This window comes from Chelmon rostratus, chromosome 2, assembly GCF_017976325.1.
Source record: "Chelmon rostratus isolate fCheRos1 chromosome 2, fCheRos1.pri, whole genome shotgun sequence".
Classification (NCBI taxonomy): Eukaryota; Metazoa; Chordata; class Actinopteri; order Chaetodontiformes; family Chaetodontidae; genus Chelmon; species Chelmon rostratus.
Window position 1 is genome coordinate 28,156,248 of NC_055659.1, and position 19,622 is coordinate 28,175,869.

Here is a 19,622-nt window from a genome sequence, read left to right on the forward strand (position 1 = left end):
CTTTGTTGTTATTTTGTTTTGCATTATCGTCACATATTGTTCAGTTAGACCACCCTGACGTTCAAAATTAAATTAAATCCCAATAGTACGAAAAACCAAGAGCTTTACACAGCTACTACTCTAGAGGGCACTGGTGAGTAATGTCTCATGAACTCTCACAGCAGAAGAAGAATACAATGACCAATCCGATGCGCCTTTGGGAAATCAACAAGGAAATAGTTTTAAGGCGCCAATTTTGTATCGTCGTCGAAATTGAAATAGTATTTCGGTGTTTTGTCTGTTTGAAACTGCAACAATGTCTGATAACACATTTCCTGTCTTCACTGCGGATGCGATAGTGAACTTTTACCGAACAGAAGTTCTCACTGGACAAGAGGCAAAACACTTAGCGAAGAGCGATCTGACTCCTGCTCCAAAGGTAAGTTAACTGTTAACGTCCGCTCAGTGTTGCTCATGTCTGCTGACAGAAATGGAATATTTGTTCGGATTATCATATATTATGTCGCTATGCTAATAATGCGACGTTTTGACTGAAATAAGCTAACGGCACATAAGGACTTCTAGTCAAAAATGCGCGGATTTAACATTACTGTGCTCAAAAACAAACGATGTAAGATTTGCTACCTTTTACGAAAACGCTGACTCAGTTTTGACAACTGAGTTTCAATATGAAAAATCCATTTACCGCTAATTTGCGGTTCAAATTCTCACACTGCATTCAAATTGAAGTCTGTGTTAAATTAGGCAGTGCTTAATCTGTCAGTTTATCAGAGCAACGCGACATTGTGTTCATCATTAAGTTTACATTGCATTTTAAAATAAAGCGGCCATTACCTGCAGATGCTGTGAAGATATGCAGGGATGTTTTCAATCACAGGTAGCATTTATCTAATGGTGTCTGTGTTTGATAATAAGCAGTTATGAAGTGTGTATTCTGAGGATTGAGTCGGGGATTTTATATTTTGTACTTTGTAAGGACAGTGGTTTGTGTTGTGAAAGCCGGTTTGTCTATTCACATTAAGTTTTTCATATTGACACTTTTTTTGTGAAAACTAAGCCAACGCAATCATGAAATACTGTAACGCAATAATCACATTAACGTATGTACATCTTAAATGTTGTACACTTGTATGTATACTGTTACTCCGCTACAGCTCAGCAAGGTCTGGGAAACCAGGCGAGGGCAGGTGGTACTAAAAAGGCTGTAACTCTGGATGATACCCACTTGATTTGACTAACTCAAATAGAGCAGCCATGATTATCTGATTAATCTGTTAGTTAATCAACAGCAAATCAATTGGCAACTATTCTGATAATCAATTCGTTGTTTTAGTTATTTATTTTAAGCAAAAAATGGGGAATATTCTTTGTTTCCAGCTTCTCTAATATGAGGTTTCTGCTTTTCTTGACATATATGACTGTGAAGTCTTCTGGTTTTGGATAGGGCTGTAATTAAGACTATTTTCATCATCAATTAATCTTCTGATTATTCTCTGGATTAATAGCTTCCTTGTGAGGCAGCTGGATTTGGGAGAATCCATCTTGCCAGGTGTCAAGTTAAGCGCTCTTGGCCCAGTCACAGTCTGTCAAACCAGTCAGCATCCAGCTGGCTTTGGCAAGAGTTGTACTCCATCATATGGTTCATTGATCTGTTTGGTTAAAGTTAACCTGTGTTAGACAGTGATGTACAGATGGTTCATCCAATTACCTGCCAAGTAGGTTTGTCTATGAAATGTCAGAAAATATAGAAAGGTGGCAGCTATAATATCCCAAGCCCAAGATGATGTATTGAAGTTGCTTGTTTTATCCGCCTACAGTCCAATACCCCAAAATATTCATTTTACAATCAGATAAAACAAAGGGGGTGAGGTATATGATCAGATCAATCAAATATCAAATATATGTCAGATTAAGCATGATCAGGGGTAAACTGATGTTTAAAGTGCTGACCACTCTTAGTTGTGATATGTGAGACCACGTAGGGTCAGATCAGGAAAAGATAAACCAGAGGTGGTAATGTTTGGGGGGCTATTAGGAATAAATTTTCTAAAGATGTAGAAATTGTCACAAAGGAGAACATTCCTCAGTGGGACAAGCCCAGAGCATGATCTGGTCTTTAAGCTAGGGAAAGGTATGGGTGGAGTTAGATAAACCGTCATGCTATATATTGTGTTGTCTGGATGTTAAGGGCAGAGTCTTCTGATCTGACCCTGAAGCTCTCTCGGATGGCCGGCATCTGATTTGATACTGCTTGTTAATAAAGGTCTCTTTAACTGAAGCTTGTATCAGCAGAGTTCTTCCTACATCATCATCATACCACTGCTGGGCAGGACCTGGTTCATAAACTTCAGGGGGCAGCAAATTATCACATTTAAGAACCTTTACCCAGCAAATGTTTGGAAATGTTATGTGTATCCTTTTAATGATGTTCCACATTACACACCTTGGGATTTGTGTGAATATCAGCTGTAAACAATGTTCAGCCAGCTGGAATTAAACTAGTCAAAGAGCAGGACCAGAGGAGATAACGCCTGTGTTCAAGATGCTGATGCTCTATGGTCAGATAAAATACACATTAATGAAGCACTCAATCATTCTCTCTTACAGCCAGAGACAGTTCAAACATTGTACACGCGAGTGCTGCACCTCCTCTATCACTTCAGACCCGAGTGTCACTCCATGGTAAGTACTGTGTTTCGACAGTTAACACTAACCTGTTTGCATCCAAACCTGATTCCAGTTCATGAAGGAGCGCTTGATTTAATTATAAGTTGACTGACACTGAGCAGTCTTGTGTTCCTTTTTGTTTAGCATTAAAATGTCACTTTCAAGACTTAATGTTGGGAACGGTGTGGTGGTATATGTCACATGTCTCCTGTTTGTTTTCCCACAGGTTCCACTTTTGGAGAACATTCAGTATCCAGTATATCATGAGGGGGCAACTTCCATCATGAGCGTCTACATACGCATGTGAGTTTTCTTGCTTTCTCTCCTGGATGTAACACAATATGTGCCAAACCGCCTCAAAATCATTGATGTGATGATTTCTGATGGCAAGTTTATGGATATGCTTACTTATATGTAAGCAAACCAAATTCACTCAGGTGAACACAGCACATGGCTTGTTTTATTATTGTTAGTCAGCACTTGAAAGGCTACAGCTCTGGTGTATTGTCTGTCTATTCCATCTACAGTGCATACATTTTTAGCAACACTGTGTGTGATCTTTTTCAGGCGGCAGTTTCTGCCTTTCTGCTTGGTGTACGATTTTTCACTGAATGACCTTCTGGCTCCAAGTAAGCACACGTTTTATTTATGTCCAGCATTTTCTAAATGCTAAACTTTCTAAAACTATATCACACATTTGCACATCTGATATCTGATAACCCTGGCTGCTGCTCTTGCTCTTCCTTTCCAGAAAAACAGAGGACCCTGACTGTTCTAAGCGCCATCATGAACTTTCTGCAGTTCAGGAAGCTGAGGATGGTTAAGACGTTGGAGAAGCAGGCCAAATTTGTATGTTAGATTGAGCCACACAGGTGTAAAGGGGAGAGTTACTCAGTGGCCAGTCGCAAAATAGAAAACTGCTGCTTGATGTTATGTTTAAATTTAAATATAATGGACAGGTCAGCTTCTTGGTGACAGTGTTTTTATACTACAAGCTTGATTTTCTGACTGTTACAACTGACACAGTCGTAAGCATTATCCAGGTTTCTCTTGCAGTTTGGCTTCAGTTTGGAGTCGCAGATATTTTAACAGTTACTCTGTTACTCTGTTGTCAGAGGGCAGACGTGGACCGTCTACAGGCTTACACTAAAGGCACCTTAGAGGCAGAGAGGAAGATTGAGATGCTGACGTAAGTCTTTGATTAAATATCTGTGTTTTTGTTGTTGTTGCTTTGTGATATTGCTGCTTCCAGCTCCTTTAATTTGACGTTTAGCCTTTTTTGTTATTTGATATCATTTTAAATGTAATATTTCTAATCATGTTTTAATGGTCACAGGAAATCCTGTGTCCTGTCCAGTGACTCGAAGGTAAAAGTAGCACTTTGCACACTTGTTGATGCTTCTCGTCCCTGTTCAGGACCATCCCACCAGAGCAGCAGGCTGAGGCTGATGAGCTGGCAGCCGCGCTCTCTGAGGTGCACACCAACACCGCGCATTTGTCCCAGGAAGTGGTAGGTGTTGATGAAAGTCAAAGTCATAAAACCCGTTACTGCGTATGTGCTCTCAAATGAAATAACGTATCTTCTTCCAGACTGCTAAAAAAGACCGCGTAGCAGAGTTGAAAACCTTCATTGCAGAGAAGACTCAGAAGCTGGTATGTGACTGGTGTAAATCTTTGATGCCTCACACTTGAACAACATGATGTGGCACTTTGGTCTAATGTCCCAAACATCCTCAGAAAGATCAATCGGAAATACAGACAGTAAGAGTCGAGAGAGATATGTCATTGAAAAGATATGTGTGCTGTTTGGATGTGTGTCAGGCCCAGCTGAAGGTGGACATCAGCAACCAGAAGGAAGACATCAGTAAACTCAAGTCTCAGATTGTGGAGTCTCCAGAGGAGCTGAAGAGTCAGATGGAGAAGATGAGGGAGAAGGTCAAGAACATCAAGATCTCCATAGTGAGTAGAAAAGCAAACAGGTTGACTTGGAATGCTGCTGTTTTGAAATGAGATGAAACTGATATATGCGATCAGTTCTTGTTGTTCAGATGTATGATCAGTTTTTGGTGGCACGGATTTTCAGGAAGAAGCAGATGAGCGTGTGGTTGAGCTGCAGAACATGTTGCAGAGTGTGTCTCACACTGAAGCTGAGCTCCAGCTGATGTACAACCAGCTGCAGGACCTGGAGAGCAGCATGAACAACACTAATCAACGGCATGAGGAGGTACGAACAGAGAAGCAGTGCTCTGGATCCAGATCTGTCCGACGATAGCTTCTGCTGGCTGCAGCGCTCTCACTCCATGCTGGACCCATTTCAAAAAGCGTTGTCCCCATTAGTCACTTAGACACAAAAACACGGGAAAATAGGGTCTATAAACACATAATATTCTCCTGGAATCTTTCCCATTTGTCCGGGACACTTGGGAAACTTTGGTCTTTATGGCATATTATTGGTTATTATGTCTGTAGACTCAACACTGTGTCAGCTGGGTCACAAGTAGTTTTCACTGAGTGTATTATTTGGGCTTCAGCATAGACATGAGTGAATTTATTTACTGTAATTAAAGCTGATGAATGGTAATGAGGGAAGGAATGATGATTGTGATCTTAGGCCTGGTCCGGCTCCAGAATTAACATTCTCCCAGCAGCACATGCTGTTAAATCTGTTGTGTAAAGCACAAGAATCTCCCTTTTCAGCCTGTCATTGTGCAGTTATGCATTAGCTCACATGTATCAATTTTTGTGCATGTGTGCGTGTGTGTGTTTGTGTGTGCCTGTGTGTGTGTATAGAACCAGGAGCTGACGGCTCAGTATGAGAAGAAGCAGAAGGAGCTGAAGAACCTTTACATGGAGGAAGGCCAGCTGAAGCGAGCTCTGGGTATGAAGCTGGACAAACAGTCCAAACAGAGCATCCGCAGGCAGAAGAAGAAAGAGATGAAGGAGCAGCATGTTCAAGACGTGTTGGGGTAATTCATACCATAATATACACTGTATATACAACCTGATTCACTTCTGGTCAATTCTACAGTGTCATGGAATTTACATAGTTATAAATGTGATCAATAGAGAGAATCAATCCTGTCAACCAAAAGTTTAAAAACCAAATCCGAACTGTTCTCCAGGCAGTGCAACCAAATCCAACATAAGCGTGAGGAGATGGCTGACAAAATCCAAGAGATCTCCAGGGAGACGAAGCAGCTGAAGGCCAAGATCCAGAGCCTGAGAGACGTCTGCAGCAAAGAGAAAGAGAAAGCTCAGGTACGAGCAGCACGGGGAGCTCCCGCCTCCCACATGTCTGCCTCACTGGCCTCGTGTGTTGTTGGTTGAGACTAACATGCTTCACTGCACTGTGTTCAGGCCCTGTATAACACCCTGTCGACTTCGATGGACGAGCTGCACATGAGAGTTGAGATGCACATCGTGGACGTGAAGTGCGATGTCACCAAGATGGCGCCAAACTTTTAAACGGATCATTTTACATGTTCATCTTTTCATTACTGTGGTCGTACTTCTTTGTTAAGCGTTTGTTTTTACTGTACTAACCTTTTGTTGCCTTTTGAATTCACTATTTAAAATGAAAATAAATGAATAGAACTTGTATATTAATGAAACTAAATGCTGCCGTCCTTTGTTATTAGCTAATAAATCCGATGGGTCCAGGCTGTGTAGGTCGCAGGCTTCAGAATGAGCAAATATGTTAACATACTTGTACTAGTGTGGCCTAGAGTTCATATGCTTTGTACATTTGTTCCATTATCAGGCTTTCTAAAACTTCCATAGCCTTAAGTTGTCCAGTACAATAAAGCAGAACTATAAAATTATAGACTTCTGTTTGGTTTTATATGATGAAAAATCCTCATAGAGTGTGTTGAAAGGATACGTACAGGGGCTGTAGCACTCCCAAAAGCATAAGGGTGGTGTTATTCTTCCCACAGTAAACATTATAGGTCATTCATTTTTGTCACTTACATAACTGTTTTAAGGTTATGCAGTTCAGACTCTTCTGCTTAATCACACTGAATCCTGCTTTATCACACAACAATGTAATATGTAGGCTACAAAAGTAAGATCTGAAGTACGCTCATTGGTTATTTGTCAAGTTATTTTTATACCAAACATTCATTAATAGAAGTAAATTGTTGCCTGGAATAATAGAGAAAATACACAGCATACATTCAAAAATGGTCAGCAAAACATAAAGTATGCATGATTTGTAGTTTAATCTTGGTGAAATGATGATAACACTCTGGGATGCTTTTCCAAGTGCTTGATGCGTATTCTAAAGTACCGTAACAGTTTTAAATGTTCTTGTTGGGCCATTATGACTGAATCAGCGAGGGGTTTAATACACTGAACGAAAACATTAAAATGCACAACTATTTTAGGGCTTTCTCAGTTTATGACATGACTCTAGAAAACCAACCAGAATCCTCAAAGCTCCTGGTTGAGGTCACATCACATGTTCATGGCAATTAACTAAACATTCCAAGGACAAGAACATTGGTTTTACCATCTTAATAATGTCTTCATGAGGTAAAATCAGTTCAAGTGTCTTGTTGCCAAAATACTTCAAATTTTCCCAGAAAATGTTTAATTAAGGACAAACTAGTATTTTTGTGAATAACAAATGTAGCAGCAGCTATGTGCTGGTGAATAGATTAATCAATGCAGGAAAATCCAGCCACGCTCAACAAATCAAAAGAATGCTGTCAGTGGTGACGGAGGGTCGAGGAGGTGGGTTGCTCTCTGATTTGGCTTCAGTCTTGTGTTTTTTTTAATTCTTAACTGGCGTCTTCATATTTGGGCTCCTTTTTGGGTCCATCCTCTGAGTTAGGACGTGACTTGCTGGACTTCTTGCACGTGGCCAGCTGAGCTTTGTACTCTTTGGCCTGAGTCCTCGATGATCGCAGCTCCTTACGCAGCTCATTGTTTTCAGTAATCAGATGCACATTTTCCTGCAGAGTAGACAAATGTCATTTCTTCATTAAACTATGCTCAGACTTAGTCACAGGAACACTTGAATCCCTAATGACCGTCAGATGTATTATCCATGCAGTGTTCTCTGTTTTAGAAGTTACCTTCATGATCTTGGCATAGGCCTTCTCATGCTCCTCAGCAGATTTGGCCAGCCTCGTCTGCAGACTGTTCACTGTCCTCTGCAGGTGATCACGCTGGTGACAGAACGCCTTCTGAATGTCTTCATCCACACTGCTTTTCTCCAGCTGGGAAAAAGCGCACACACTTGGTTCACATATTCCCTGCACTCTCAATTACACTGCCTGGCCAAAAAAAAAGTCACCACCAAATAAAAAGGTCATACACTCTAATATTTCATTGAACCGCCTTTAGCTTTGATTACAGCACGCATTTGCTGTGGCATTGTTTCGATAAGCTTCTGCAATGTCACAAGATTTGTTTCCATCCAGTGTTGCATTAATTTTTCACCAAGATCTGACCGCTGCGCAAAGCCTTCTCCAGCACATCCCAAAGATTCTCAATGGTGGCCAATCCATATGTGAAAAGGATGTCTCATGTTCCCTGAACCAGTCTTTCACAACTTGAGCCTGATGAATCCTGGCATTGTCATCTTGGAATATGCCCGTACCATCAGGGAAGAAAAAATCCATTGATGGAATAACCATTCAGTCATTCAGTATATTCAGGTGGTCAGCTGACCTCATTCTTTGAGCACAGATACTGTTGCTGAACCTCGACCTGACCAACTGCAGCAACCCCAGATCATAACACTGCCCCCACAGGCTTGTACAGTAGGACCTAGGCATGGTGGGTGCATCACTTCATCTGCCTCTCTTCTTACCCTGATGTGCCCATCACTCTGGAACAGGGTAAAACTGGACTCATCAGACCACATGACCTTCTTCCATTGCTCCAGAGTCCAATCTTTATGCTCCCTAGCAAATTGAAGCCTTTTTTCTGGTTAGCCTCACTGATTAGTGGTTTTCACAGCTGTTCAGTCCCAATCCTTTGAGTTCCCTTCGCCTTGTGCGTGTGGAAATGCTCTTACTTTCACTATTAAACATAGCCCTGAGTTCTACTGTTGTTTTTCTTCGATTTGATCTCACCAAAAGTTTCAGTGATCGCCGATCACGATCATTGAGGATTTTTTTCCGGCCACATTTCATCCTCAAAGGCGATGGGTCCCCACTATCCTTCCAGTTTTTAATAATGCGTCAGACAGTTCTTAACCAAATTTTAGTAGTTTCTGCAATCTCCTTAGATGTTTTCTCTGCTTGATGCATGCCAATGATTTGACCTTCTCAAACAGACTAACATCTTTTCCACGACCACGGGATGTGTCTTTCGACATGGTTGTTTAGGAAATGAGAAGCAACTTATTGCACCAGTTGGGGTTAAATAACTTGTTGCCAGCTGAAAGACAATCGCCTATACAGTAATTGTCCAATAGGAGGCTCGTACCTATTTGCTTAGTTAAATCCAGGTGGCAAATTTTTTTTGGCTGGGCAGTATATGTGTGTTTGGGAGTGGGATGGGAGTAAGTATCACCCCAGCTGCAATTAAAGCCTGTTGCAGTGTACGACTGTTGGTGCCATGAACTCTCAGCATCTACCTCACTACATGAACCACTCACCCCACCACCCTGCATGTAGCATGAATAGATCTTCTGCACGCTCTCCTTCAGTTTCCTTGGCTCCTGGATGAAGCTGACACAGTTATGGAGGTCTGACTTGAGCCGCTGAAGATGTGTCTCCAAGTCTTTCACCTGGCCACAGAAAAGATGCAAAAGGTTCATGTTTGCATAAGGCTCCATATGCACTTTACCCTTAATATAGTTGTTCCTGCTGAGACAAGATCCCTCCTTAAAGCAGGTTCAGTGTTGTGCTAAAATGCATTCTTGAGATTACATAAAGCTAATATGGGGCTTCAGCAGTCTGAGTTTAATAAATTATCTTCCAGTGTGTGGAGCGTTCCCACTTTGACCTACTGTCCCCCTGCCACTCAGCACAGAAACACAGTCAATGGAAGAGAAGCACAAAGAGAAGATAAACATTTGATTTCACTAACTCACGCTGCTGACTTCTGCTGAACTTGGGAACTCATTTGTATAAAGAGAGGACTGTAGAGTTTGTCAGTATGCCAGTATGAACAGCAGGAATGATCACAGTCACCAGTCATTTTGTATCATAGGTGTGATGTCAAATTGAGTGTCACAGGGCAACACTGTTGTTACTGTGAGAGCATGAAATGTAGATTAAACACATCTGCCACACCTCTGCTCCGTGAGAGGCTTCAGTCAACACTGGAAAATGTATCAAATAACCGTTACTACAGCTAATCAAAAGGTAGCACGTACAGCATTTGCACTAAAATCATAATAAAGTAAGTGTTATATATGCGCTCACTTTCTGCATCTCCTTATGCATCTCCTTATCTCTGGTCCTGAGTTTGAGCCTCAGGTCAGAGACTGTAAGCTTCAGCTGAGTGTTGCTCTTGTCGATTTGCACCAACTCGTCCTGCAGCTGTCAAACAGCAGAAACATCACTGTCAACACAGCAGAGACCATCGATCACTTCAGTTCAGTTTACCCAAGTGTCCACTTGTCATACAGGATTGAGACTTACAATGAAATAAAATCAATCAATAAAAGGATCTAAACAGGATTTACAGCTTTTTAAAACAGCACAGTATCTTTCAATTAGTATATTAGACTTGACTACATAAAACATAATTACTTGTAACTTGTATAGGTGTCTATTGCTTTAGTAAATGTTTTCATGAAAGCTGATTTCATTCTGACAGACCTGATTGATCCGCTCCTTCTTCTCATTGATGTCGTCTTGTTGAGGCTCAGTCTGTTTCTTCAACTCATTTAGCTGGAAGTCGAGCACAAACTTCAACTTCTCCAGTACCTGGTTCTTCTTCTTCAAGCTGGAGATGGTCTTATCCTGTGTGTGTGTGTGTGTGTGTGTGTGTGTGAAGGGAATTTAGAGGAAGAAAGTCAATTTTTCCTGCTTTGACTATCCTACTTGGAGAGAATCAGGTTCTGATGATATTCTTATCATGTGCACAGTATTGCACAGTATTTCTAGATGTTCTTGCTGTATATATGCATACTCAGTTGTCCACTCATATATAACTATTAAACACGTACTTCACATATGTATTTCATTATCATCGTCTGTATATACTGTGTGTTTGGTCTGTTCTGGACACACATCGTCTGTTGCATGTCTGTCAGTCCTGACAGAGGGATCGAGGGATCCCTCCTCTGTTGCTCCTGCTGAGGTTTCTTTCATTCTTTCCTGTTAACAGGGATTTGTTGGGGGAGTTTTCCTTATCTGTGTCAAGGTAAAGCATAAAGCCCCCTGAGGCAAATTATGATTTGGGGTTTTGGGCTATACAAATACAGTTTGACTAAAACTACACTGAAAACTACAATGTAACTACAGAGAGTTAAAAAGTAAATGTGCTATTTTTTTTGTTTTTTTAAATAACATTTCAGAAAAATATAAAAGAAAATAATGACTGAGCCAAAATTCACCAGCTCCAACATCGTGACCAAGAGAGCAAAGGTTGGAGCAAAAACACTGAACAAATTGAAGGCAAAAGGTATCTGACCTATGTGACCTATAAAAATACAAAAATGTAATCATTTCTGGATTTTAATGTAATCTGTCTGACTCAGAAATGTTGAAGGCCTGATCTCAGCCACCTTGTCCTGGTTGGTCTTTTCGTGTCCAGAGATCTGCCTCTTCAGGTCCTCGATGTCGCTCTCCAGGGAGCGGATCAGCCCCAGCAGCCTCTGCCGCTCCTGCTTCAGCTTGTTTATGTCTGTGCACCTGTCATCGATCTGTTTCTGCAGACTGTACAACTGTGATCACACAATCGTCCACCAAAAGAGACACAAAGAGCAGAAGATTACAGGAGAGGCAGGCGAGGAGACAAGTGAAAAAAATGCTTTGCTCACCTTTTGTGCCATGATGCCAGTTTCTCCTTTCAGATTCGTGTTGGTTTCTTTCTCAGTGTGCAGTTTCCTCTCATGCTTGATTTTGATGTCATGGATCCTCCTCTCCTTATCCTCCTCTACTTGCCTTATCATCTCTTTAAACTCCCGGATCTGCTGCTGTGCATCTTCCCGACACTGCACAAAATCAGAGTGAGCGCAAGAACTTGACTGTTTTTTGTGGCCGCCCTGCTACTTCACCACCACCATCTGCTCCTCCTGACTAACCTGAGCCAGGAGCTGAGTCTTCTCCTGCAGCTTGGCCTCGTAGAGCTGCGTCAGCTCCTCCAGGGCTTGGGTTCTGCTCTCCTCTTCAGCCTTTAGCTGCTTCTCGTGGTCCTGCTGCATTCTTTGACATGTATGCTGCAGATCCTGGTACCTCTCGTGCTCCACAATCAGCTTCTGGCTGTAGGACAACTCTGTGTGTGATTGGTTGATAGACAAACAGATTGATTGATAACTGAGTAAAGATCCATGTTTTAGGCTGACACTGATGGTCCTCTTCTTACCAAAATCCTTCAGCTCTTTTGAGTGTTTCACGGTGACCTCTGCAAAACGCTCCTGGTGCTCACGTTGCTGCTTTTCCTTCTCTGTCTTCATGACCTATAGGTCCAGTACATGTTATGAATAATAAAGAGCTTAGGTTATACAACCCATTCTGAGGACAGAAACAACCCCTGTGCTGACTCAATAGAGGCATGCAAACAGGCTGTCTGTCATTTTCTTAATTCTTTAAAAACAAAGTTATGTCAGTGCAAGAAATTGAAGGCATTTTGATGTTAAACTGTGAGGTAAAAAAAATCTTGAGTATGTCTGGAGTAGAGCTATCTGGTAGGTGATCAGCAGACCTGTTGCACTGTGTTCATAGATTCTATTTCCTGGGTATACTTGTCAGACATCTCCTTCATCTTCTCATTGTGGTTCATGTCCTTCAGGCGGAGCTGGTACTCATTCTCCATCTGCAGCTCTTCCAGACGCATCTTCAGCTCCAGCATATTCTGGGTCTGTAACACAGACAGACAGGAGCACGGGGTTGGATAATTATGTTGAATGTCCCTACATGTTACTAACCGACCGCTATGTGGTTATTTTCTGCTTCTATGTCACCCATTAAGCTCATTGAGATCAACTGAGGCCAACTTTTCATGTGGAGAATGTTGACAAATATGCAAGTAAAATATCCTAATGCAGACACACACAGAGACACACACACACACACACACACACACAGACCTTCTCCTCCAGGTCTAACTTGGTGACAAGGATCTCTTCAGTGTGGATGATCTGCCTGTTGCTCTTCAGTCCTCGGCCCTCCTTATCGATGATCCTCCACATCAACAGGCAGCCGTCCTCAGACACTGTCAGCAGGAACTGATCGTCAAACGTGATCACCATCTGAGGACACAAGTTAGTCAGGATGTTTTTATGTTTTTATTGGCTGTATAAAGGTTGACACGACAGATGATTTCTTGCACTAAAATTTTCCAGCACCCAGTTTGTCAGTTATGAGTATGCACAGTTTGATCAACATTTAGACCAACCTTTGTGACGGGGCCACAGTGAGCCTGGTACATGAGCCATTCTTTCTGGATGGGTAATGGGTATTTAATGGCTCGGATGGTTCCGCTGGAAGTCCCGGTGAAGACGACCCTACCGGAGTGAGACACTGCCACGGCGGTGTGAGCTACCTCATCAGCAGGAACCTCCCTCAGGACCTGTGGAAGCAATGACCAAGGCATACAAAAACTGTCAAACACTGCATTTTCATTAGCTGTGCAAGCACCGCAAGCAAACAGTGATTTTTACTTCCTCAGATTGTTGAAGGGAAACTTATTTGTTTTTGTTTTTCTTTCCAAACTTCTGAAAGCTGCTCTAATCAACATTTTTGTATCAACATCTGATCAAGTGACGTGGACTGTAAACGGTGTCACTCACAGTGATAAACCCACAGAGAATCATCACTTGACCCTGCAATCCCCCTCAGCTTTCCACACGTTTTAGCCTCTTCCAGCTCATTGTTTTGGTTTTACTACCCACAACTCTCATCAGCATCTGAGTCTTAGACAAAGTTGGCGACTAGCTGGTGAGCATGGTAAAACATTTAGCAGCTAAAGAGCTACGTATTTTTCTCAGGAGTTGGTGGAGACCAAAACAAAGCTAAAAGGAAAGGGACAATTAGTCTCACATGTTAACAAGTCTCATATCATTCCCAAACTTCCCTCCTACATGGACAATATGTCAAGCTCATTGCACTCCCACTCATTATAAGTCATGGAATCTCAGACGTGAAGCTAAGAGAGATACAGCAGTGTGTTGTTGTTACAGACCTGACAATCTTGGATCTCCTTCAGAGTCAGGTCTGTTCCCACAGCCAGGATGGTCTTGCAGTCTGAAGAGAAGGCAACGCCTGTGTAGCTGCAGGACTTGAGGACACTCTCAGACTCACGCTTGCCGGTCTGTGTGTTCCACTCGTACACTGCGCCATCCATCCCACATGACACCAGCCGGCTGTCGTCCAGGCTCCATTCAATGCCACGCACCTGCAAAAAAGGGATTTAATATACCTTGGCGTTTTGGAGAGGCATGGTTACTGGTGCCCAGCTGACAAATATGACCCCTCTCTCTGACTTTGGACACCGCCCTGCCAAAGGGACACAAGCAGTGTGGTGGAAGCCCAAGCATGTTTCCACATGGTGTATGATATTCTCTCCTGCCTGACTCACCTTTCCATTGTGGCCCTTCAGGTTGAGGATGTTCTCAAAAGAGGTGACGGAGTAGATGTGGATGACATTCCCGTTGACAGCTGCAAACATGTGGCCACCGTGGCTAAAAGCACACTAACGTGTGAAGAGACCAGGTGATAAAACTGGTAAGAGCCGAAAAGTGCATCATGTGACTGTGACATCAGCAATTTGCCTACTGAGTGAAGACACACATACAGTATTTACACTAGTGGAACCCACCTCTCTGCAGCTGCGCACAGTGAAGTCCTTGAAGGTGCGGATGTCATCAATAAGCAGGTTCATCAGTCTGAGTTTGTCAGAAAAGCCCACCAGGATGAAGAGGCCAGTGGGGTGCAGAGCCACGCTGTGCGCCTCCTCCTGGAACTCCTTGTACAGCTCCAACACTCTAGTGGTAATTCACAGAGAGAGGCAATGAGGAGACACAGTAGTCCTTAGCATGGCCTACTTGGGCTCTCTTTACTGCCATTGGGGTTCTGTGTGTGTAAATACAGAACACAGGGCTTGAGAGGTCACTGCCCTAAATCATGTTTAACTAGCAGCAGAGTTTGATAACTGGGCATTTAAGGCAGAGGCTCACCCCCCCCCCCTTCCTGGTCAGGACTGAACAATGATTCCCCCTTCTCCTCTCTCAGATGCCCCTGTGCCTCAGCAAACTTCAACATGCAGTATAAAACACAGTGATGATGCTTAAAACTGTGTGGAAAATTGAAATAAATACATTAGTGCTTGGGTGTGATTTTTTTTTGTCTTACTTTGTTTCGTAGTTCCAGATGCGGACAGAGTGGTCCAGAGAGCTGGTGGCTACGAGGGGCTTTCGAATGCAGACGGACAAACCAGTGATGGACTTAGAGTGGAAGGGCTGTGACAGGAACTCAAAATGTACGTGTTCCTCCTGAATTACAGAAGAATTACAACGTCAACAATATGTTTGTTATGTTATCCTGTTCACATTATTAGTTAGCCTGGTGTGTTATATATACAGTATAACAGTGAAAATTTCATGGACCCAGTAGTTGTTGAGATATTTCAGCCCGGACCACAGTAGTAGACCAAAATGTTCCTGGAAAATTCCTCAAATATTCAATGAGGAAACTTTCCATGGGAATTAAAAGGAATTTATCAGACACAGTGGGAATAAAACCATATCATGTGCAGACTGAAACAAGTCTTTTATCACAGAGTTGAAGTTTAATTAACTGAGTTGACTCATTTATAATAAATGAATGGAAATAGATTAATTAAAACTCTTCAGTTAGCATTCTTCAATGAGCTACATCCCACGTGTTAACAGCTGGATGGCAGAAACCAGCAGGTGTTAACACGTTATAACTGTGTACTTTGCTTTAGGTGACTATCTGTTGGTTAAATGAAATATCCTAAATCAAATATATTCACTGCAGTAATAACAAATAACTCATGTTTCAATAATCAACTTTTTTGCTTTCCCTGAATTTCTGTGTCACTTGTCTGAATACATTTCCAATCTGTTTATTTGTGGTAGTTTTGCTGAACTTTCTTCTTGAAATCAGATACATATGAAGGATTCTCTTTGTCCTGTTCATATTCTCACTGCTTTTGTCCTCACAGTGCAGGACAGCAGGAAACCTGCCTGAAAACAGCTTTTAAACTGAGTCAGACTCACAGCTGGCAACGCTTTTTAAAAATAAAAAAAGAAAAGAAAATGAAAAAAATATAACCAAGTTCTGATTGAGTGCCTGTAGTCCTTTGGCTCAGACAGTGCAGTAGTGTTGGCAGTGGTGTGGGCTGCACATGTGATGGAGGAATGCTGCATGATTACAGTTCAATTAAATGACCATACTTACCTAATACTTCTTTTTATGTGGATTTTCAACTGTAAGTGCAAGTCCACTATCAAAGGTACAGTCTATATATATATGAATTGTGCAAAGCTTAACTTCCACTGAAGATTTTAGGAACATTTTCTGGAAATTTACTGACCTTAGCAACCCTAGGACTGATTGGCCGATTGATTGACAGACTGAATGCCATCCATAGAGCCATGAGGCTAGTATGGCTAAAAAGAAAAAAAAAGGAAGGAAAGACGGGGGGAAGGACTGAAGAAAGCAAGAGTAATTACCAAAAGAAAGAGTAGAGAAAGTGAAAGAAAATGTACGGAAAGAGTAAGAAGGCAATCTAAATGAGTAAACTGAATTTCTGAGTTTTGGTGGAGAAGGCCACAGTGGACTAAACTGTGTTTGAAAAAATGCAGTGACATTTGCATTGGTGTAGAAATGTTGTTTCAGGTAGGAGAAAATGAAATACGACCTAGAAAGGCCAGTTTTAGTAATGGATCCATAAGTTTGAGGGTTTATCAGCCACAAAAACACAGAACAGCAACATAAAGTTCTATCAGACAGGATTTTACAACCCTGAAAAACGATCCTGGCAACCATCATTTTATCTCCTGTGTTGACAGTCACAAGGCAAACAGCAGAAAAACGACGAATGAATCTACCAGGAGGGTGGTGTCATGCATATTTGATTGGTTAACACAGTGCTTTGTCAGATGACATCAGATGATGTTGTGCCAAACATTTGACCCTGCATTTTTTGCTCCAGGCCTCTGCACTGAATGCGGAGGCTGTGTCTTTTTAACACAGTGCTATCTGAACACTGTCAGTGGTGTTGCTGGTGGAGGGAACTGTGCTACCTTGATCTCCACAGAGGACATGCTGATGCTGTACAGCTGTCCTCTGTCTGTGCTGATGGCCAGAGTCTCCTCTGCCGGACTGATGCACATGGTATCAATCTCCTGGCATTCAGCCGGGGTCAGCTCATTGCTGTTTGGGTCTGGAGGGATCTGACAGAAAAAAATTATACATGTGATCACTTTTCAACATACACAGAGCCTGCAGTGCAGCTGTTACCTGTAAAAAGCATTTACCCGTATCTCCCTGCTTCTTCTATAACTGTCCTCCTCGTTCTTTTCAAAAAGACAGACTGTCCCAGACCCCAGAGAACATGCAAAGCCCTTAGCGTAGGACAGAATGGCTGTGATGCGAGGCACATTGGGACCTTGATCCACGTCAGCATCTTTGATCTTCTTCATGTCCACTTTCCTGTGAAATGAAGTCAAAGTAAATTTACACAAATACTGTATGCTTTTTAAAATCTGTACCCAATACTTTTAAGTAAACTTAAAGCAAAGTGTCCAGGTGTGCCTTGGGATGTTATTCCTGTGACACAGTTCCAGACTCTCACCATAGCTAACCATAAGCACTCACCTGGCCTATGCTACACATTTACCGTATGTGACCTATGATTTTATAAAACAATCTGTGAATAAACAGCGTTGACACAGTATTCATGTGGTCTATCCTCCGACCTGCCACACTGCTCGTGCACAGCCTTAGAAGCCACGTTAATCTCTCTGCGCAGGTCTCCGGACTCAAACACCAGCAGTCGGCCCGTGTCTGTCCCAGCGATCACACGCTCCGCCGTCATCCAGGTATGACACAGGAAGTTGATGGACTCCACCTTTGGGAAGCTGCTCTGCTTCAGGGCTCCCTCTGAGTAGCGGAACAGCTTGAACACACCAGTTCCACTCACACAGAGCTGCATGTTGTTATAAGGGTTGAAGCTGACCTGATGGGACATCAACACAATAACATGACATGCTCAGAGCATGACTGCAGGTATACGAGCTGTGGCTGCATTGATACGGCATGGCTGAATCACCTGGGTAACAGGGTTATTGGAGTTACTGGTCTTCACTGTTGCAAGGACTTTCTGCTTTTCCCAAAGCCATAAGATCAGCACCCAGTCTGGACCACCAGTTTGGCCTATTAGGTACTTGGAATCAGGGGAGAAGGCCATGCAAACAAACTCCTGAACAAGCATGTCTCCGGTAGTCAGGTTCTTCCTCCTTCGGCCCTGCTCATGCTGCAGGTCGAACACGGTGATGGTGGCCTTGTCAGCACACTCGGACACCGCCAGGTAGCGCCGGTTGGCACTGATGGCCAGAGCACGCATGCCTTGACTCCTCTCTGAGCCTGCGGAGGCAGCACCAATGGAGATAACTGACATGAGAGAAATGAAAGGAATTTCACAGAGCTAATACCACATGATATAAACAATAATTCACTGATGGAAACTATGTTAGCAGTGCATTAACCCCTTTAAAGAAATGACTGGCAGCTTCGATAGCATCATAAAAAAAAAATGTCTTGACACATGTGTCAACACATCACTCAGCCTGCCTGGAATGAACCTCTGACATCGTTGGACGGTGTTGTAGCACACGCAGTTGTTTCCGCTGGGGAAGACGACAGTTTGCTCATCGACGAAGCACAAATTGTTCCTCACACCTGTCCGGAGACCGAAGATGAAATGGGACTGTGCGACAACAGCAGCCATTTTCCAGTGGAATAAAGTTTAGCTTGCTTTAAAATGACTGAAACTCACAGAGACCCTCCACATTTAACGACTGCTCCACCAAAGGTAGTTCAACTTTGAAAGCCAAAAAGCAGCACACACGCCTGACTAAAACACACTGGCGCAGGTATGGTTAGAGTCCCGTCGCTATGCAACCAAGGAAATCCCGCGAGAACTTGAGAACTCGTTTCCGTCTCAGTCTCTGCCGCTTCCACATCATACACACTTTGTACACCTTCATTCCATTTCTTTGTCTTTTACCTTTTACACATTTAAGCATAAATTACTGATGTAACTGATGTTTGTCTACTAACTTTCTTCTTCAATGAGACGCGTCGTCTCGCGGGAATTCGCGGGTTGCCTAGCGACGCAAGTCATAATCATTGATAGCAATATCCACTAACCATCGACACGATGGCATCGTTAATCAGGGGCTGAGCTCCATCTAGTGGCGGAATGTAAAATATCATGAATACTTCATATCATGAATCATGAGTACTTGGCAGTTGTAGTTACTGTTATACATTTTCATATTGTGTTGCTACGTCATACTTCTACACTGTATTTGAGGAAATATTGTAGGTTTTACTTTGGTACAGTTGCTTAGGCAATAATCCAAGAAAATACTTTATAATACACAATAATGTAACCCTGACATGTCCATTCTGCGACATAATAAATACTTGAACTTTTGATACCGTAAATGCATTTCGCTGATCATATTTTTGCACTTTTCCTTAAGCAGGGTTTTGAATGCAGAACTTTTACTTGTAAGTAAGATATATGTGTAAATAATTGTATTGTTACATTTCGTGGGATATGAATCCTTCTTC

General features: G+C 42.4%; 2 protein-coding genes across 2 annotated transcripts; one reads left to right on the top strand and one right to left on the bottom strand.

Annotated features, from left to right (window-relative positions):
* The first annotated feature begins 233 nt into the window (after positions 1-233).
* On the top strand, positions 234-6,474 carry nuf2 (UF2 component of NDC80 kinetochore complex). The gene is made up of 13 exons (XM_041959651.1): positions 234-418; positions 2,608-2,682; positions 2,894-2,970; positions 3,235-3,296; positions 3,419-3,516; positions 3,783-3,856; positions 4,084-4,177; positions 4,258-4,320; positions 4,489-4,626; positions 4,751-4,891; positions 5,458-5,633; positions 5,790-5,925; positions 6,025-6,474. The coding sequence occupies exons 1-13, from the start codon at positions 296-298 to the stop codon at positions 6,130-6,132; spliced, it is 1,365 nt and encodes a 454-aa protein (XP_041815585.1). The 5' UTR covers positions 234-295; the 3' UTR covers positions 6,133-6,474.
* A 974-nt stretch (positions 6,475-7,448) lies between these two features.
* cfap57 (cilia and flagella associated protein 57) lies at positions 7,449-18,771 on the bottom strand. The gene is made up of 22 exons (XM_041946392.1): positions 18,615-18,771; positions 18,094-18,407; positions 17,741-18,000; positions 17,300-17,474; positions 17,066-17,215; positions 15,147-15,286; positions 14,614-14,779; positions 14,374-14,487; positions 13,978-14,190; positions 13,192-13,365; positions 12,884-13,045; positions 12,499-12,654; positions 12,160-12,253; positions 11,879-12,069; positions 11,615-11,788; positions 11,360-11,518; positions 10,449-10,592; positions 10,050-10,166; positions 9,283-9,409; positions 8,247-8,254; positions 7,746-7,889; positions 7,449-7,622 (listed from the first exon to the last, which is right to left on the bottom strand). Exons 1-22 carry the CDS (start codon positions 18,769-18,771, stop codon positions 7,449-7,451), a joined length of 3,513 nt encoding a protein of 1,170 aa, XP_041802326.1.
* Positions 18,772-19,622: the final 851 nt, after the last annotated feature.

Bases quoted from the DNA above. Each gene is read 5' to 3' on its own strand.
- nuf2 (XM_041959651.1), top strand. From the start codon at position 296: ATGTCTGATAACACATTTCCTGTCTTCACTGCGGATGCGATAGTGAAC. The intron at 2,683-2,893 runs GTAAGTACTGTG...GTTTTCCCACAG, and splicing joins GACCCGAGTGTCACTCCATG to GTTCCACTTTTGGAGAACAT. The intron at 4,627-4,750 runs GTGAGTAGAAAA...ACGGATTTTCAG, and splicing joins AGAACATCAAGATCTCCATA to GAAGAAGCAGATGAGCGTGT.
- cfap57 (XM_041946392.1), bottom strand. From the start codon at position 18,771: ATGGCTGCTGTTGTCGCACAGTCCCATTTCATCTTCGGTCTCCGGACA. The intron at 17,475-17,740 runs GTCGGAGGATAG...TTCATTTCACAG, and splicing joins GTGCACGAGCAGTGTGGCAG to GAAAGTGGACATGAAGAAGA. The intron at 9,410-10,049 runs GTGAGCGCATAT...TTCTGTGGCCAG, and splicing joins TGCATAAGGAGATGCAGAAA to GTGAAAGACTTGGAGACACA.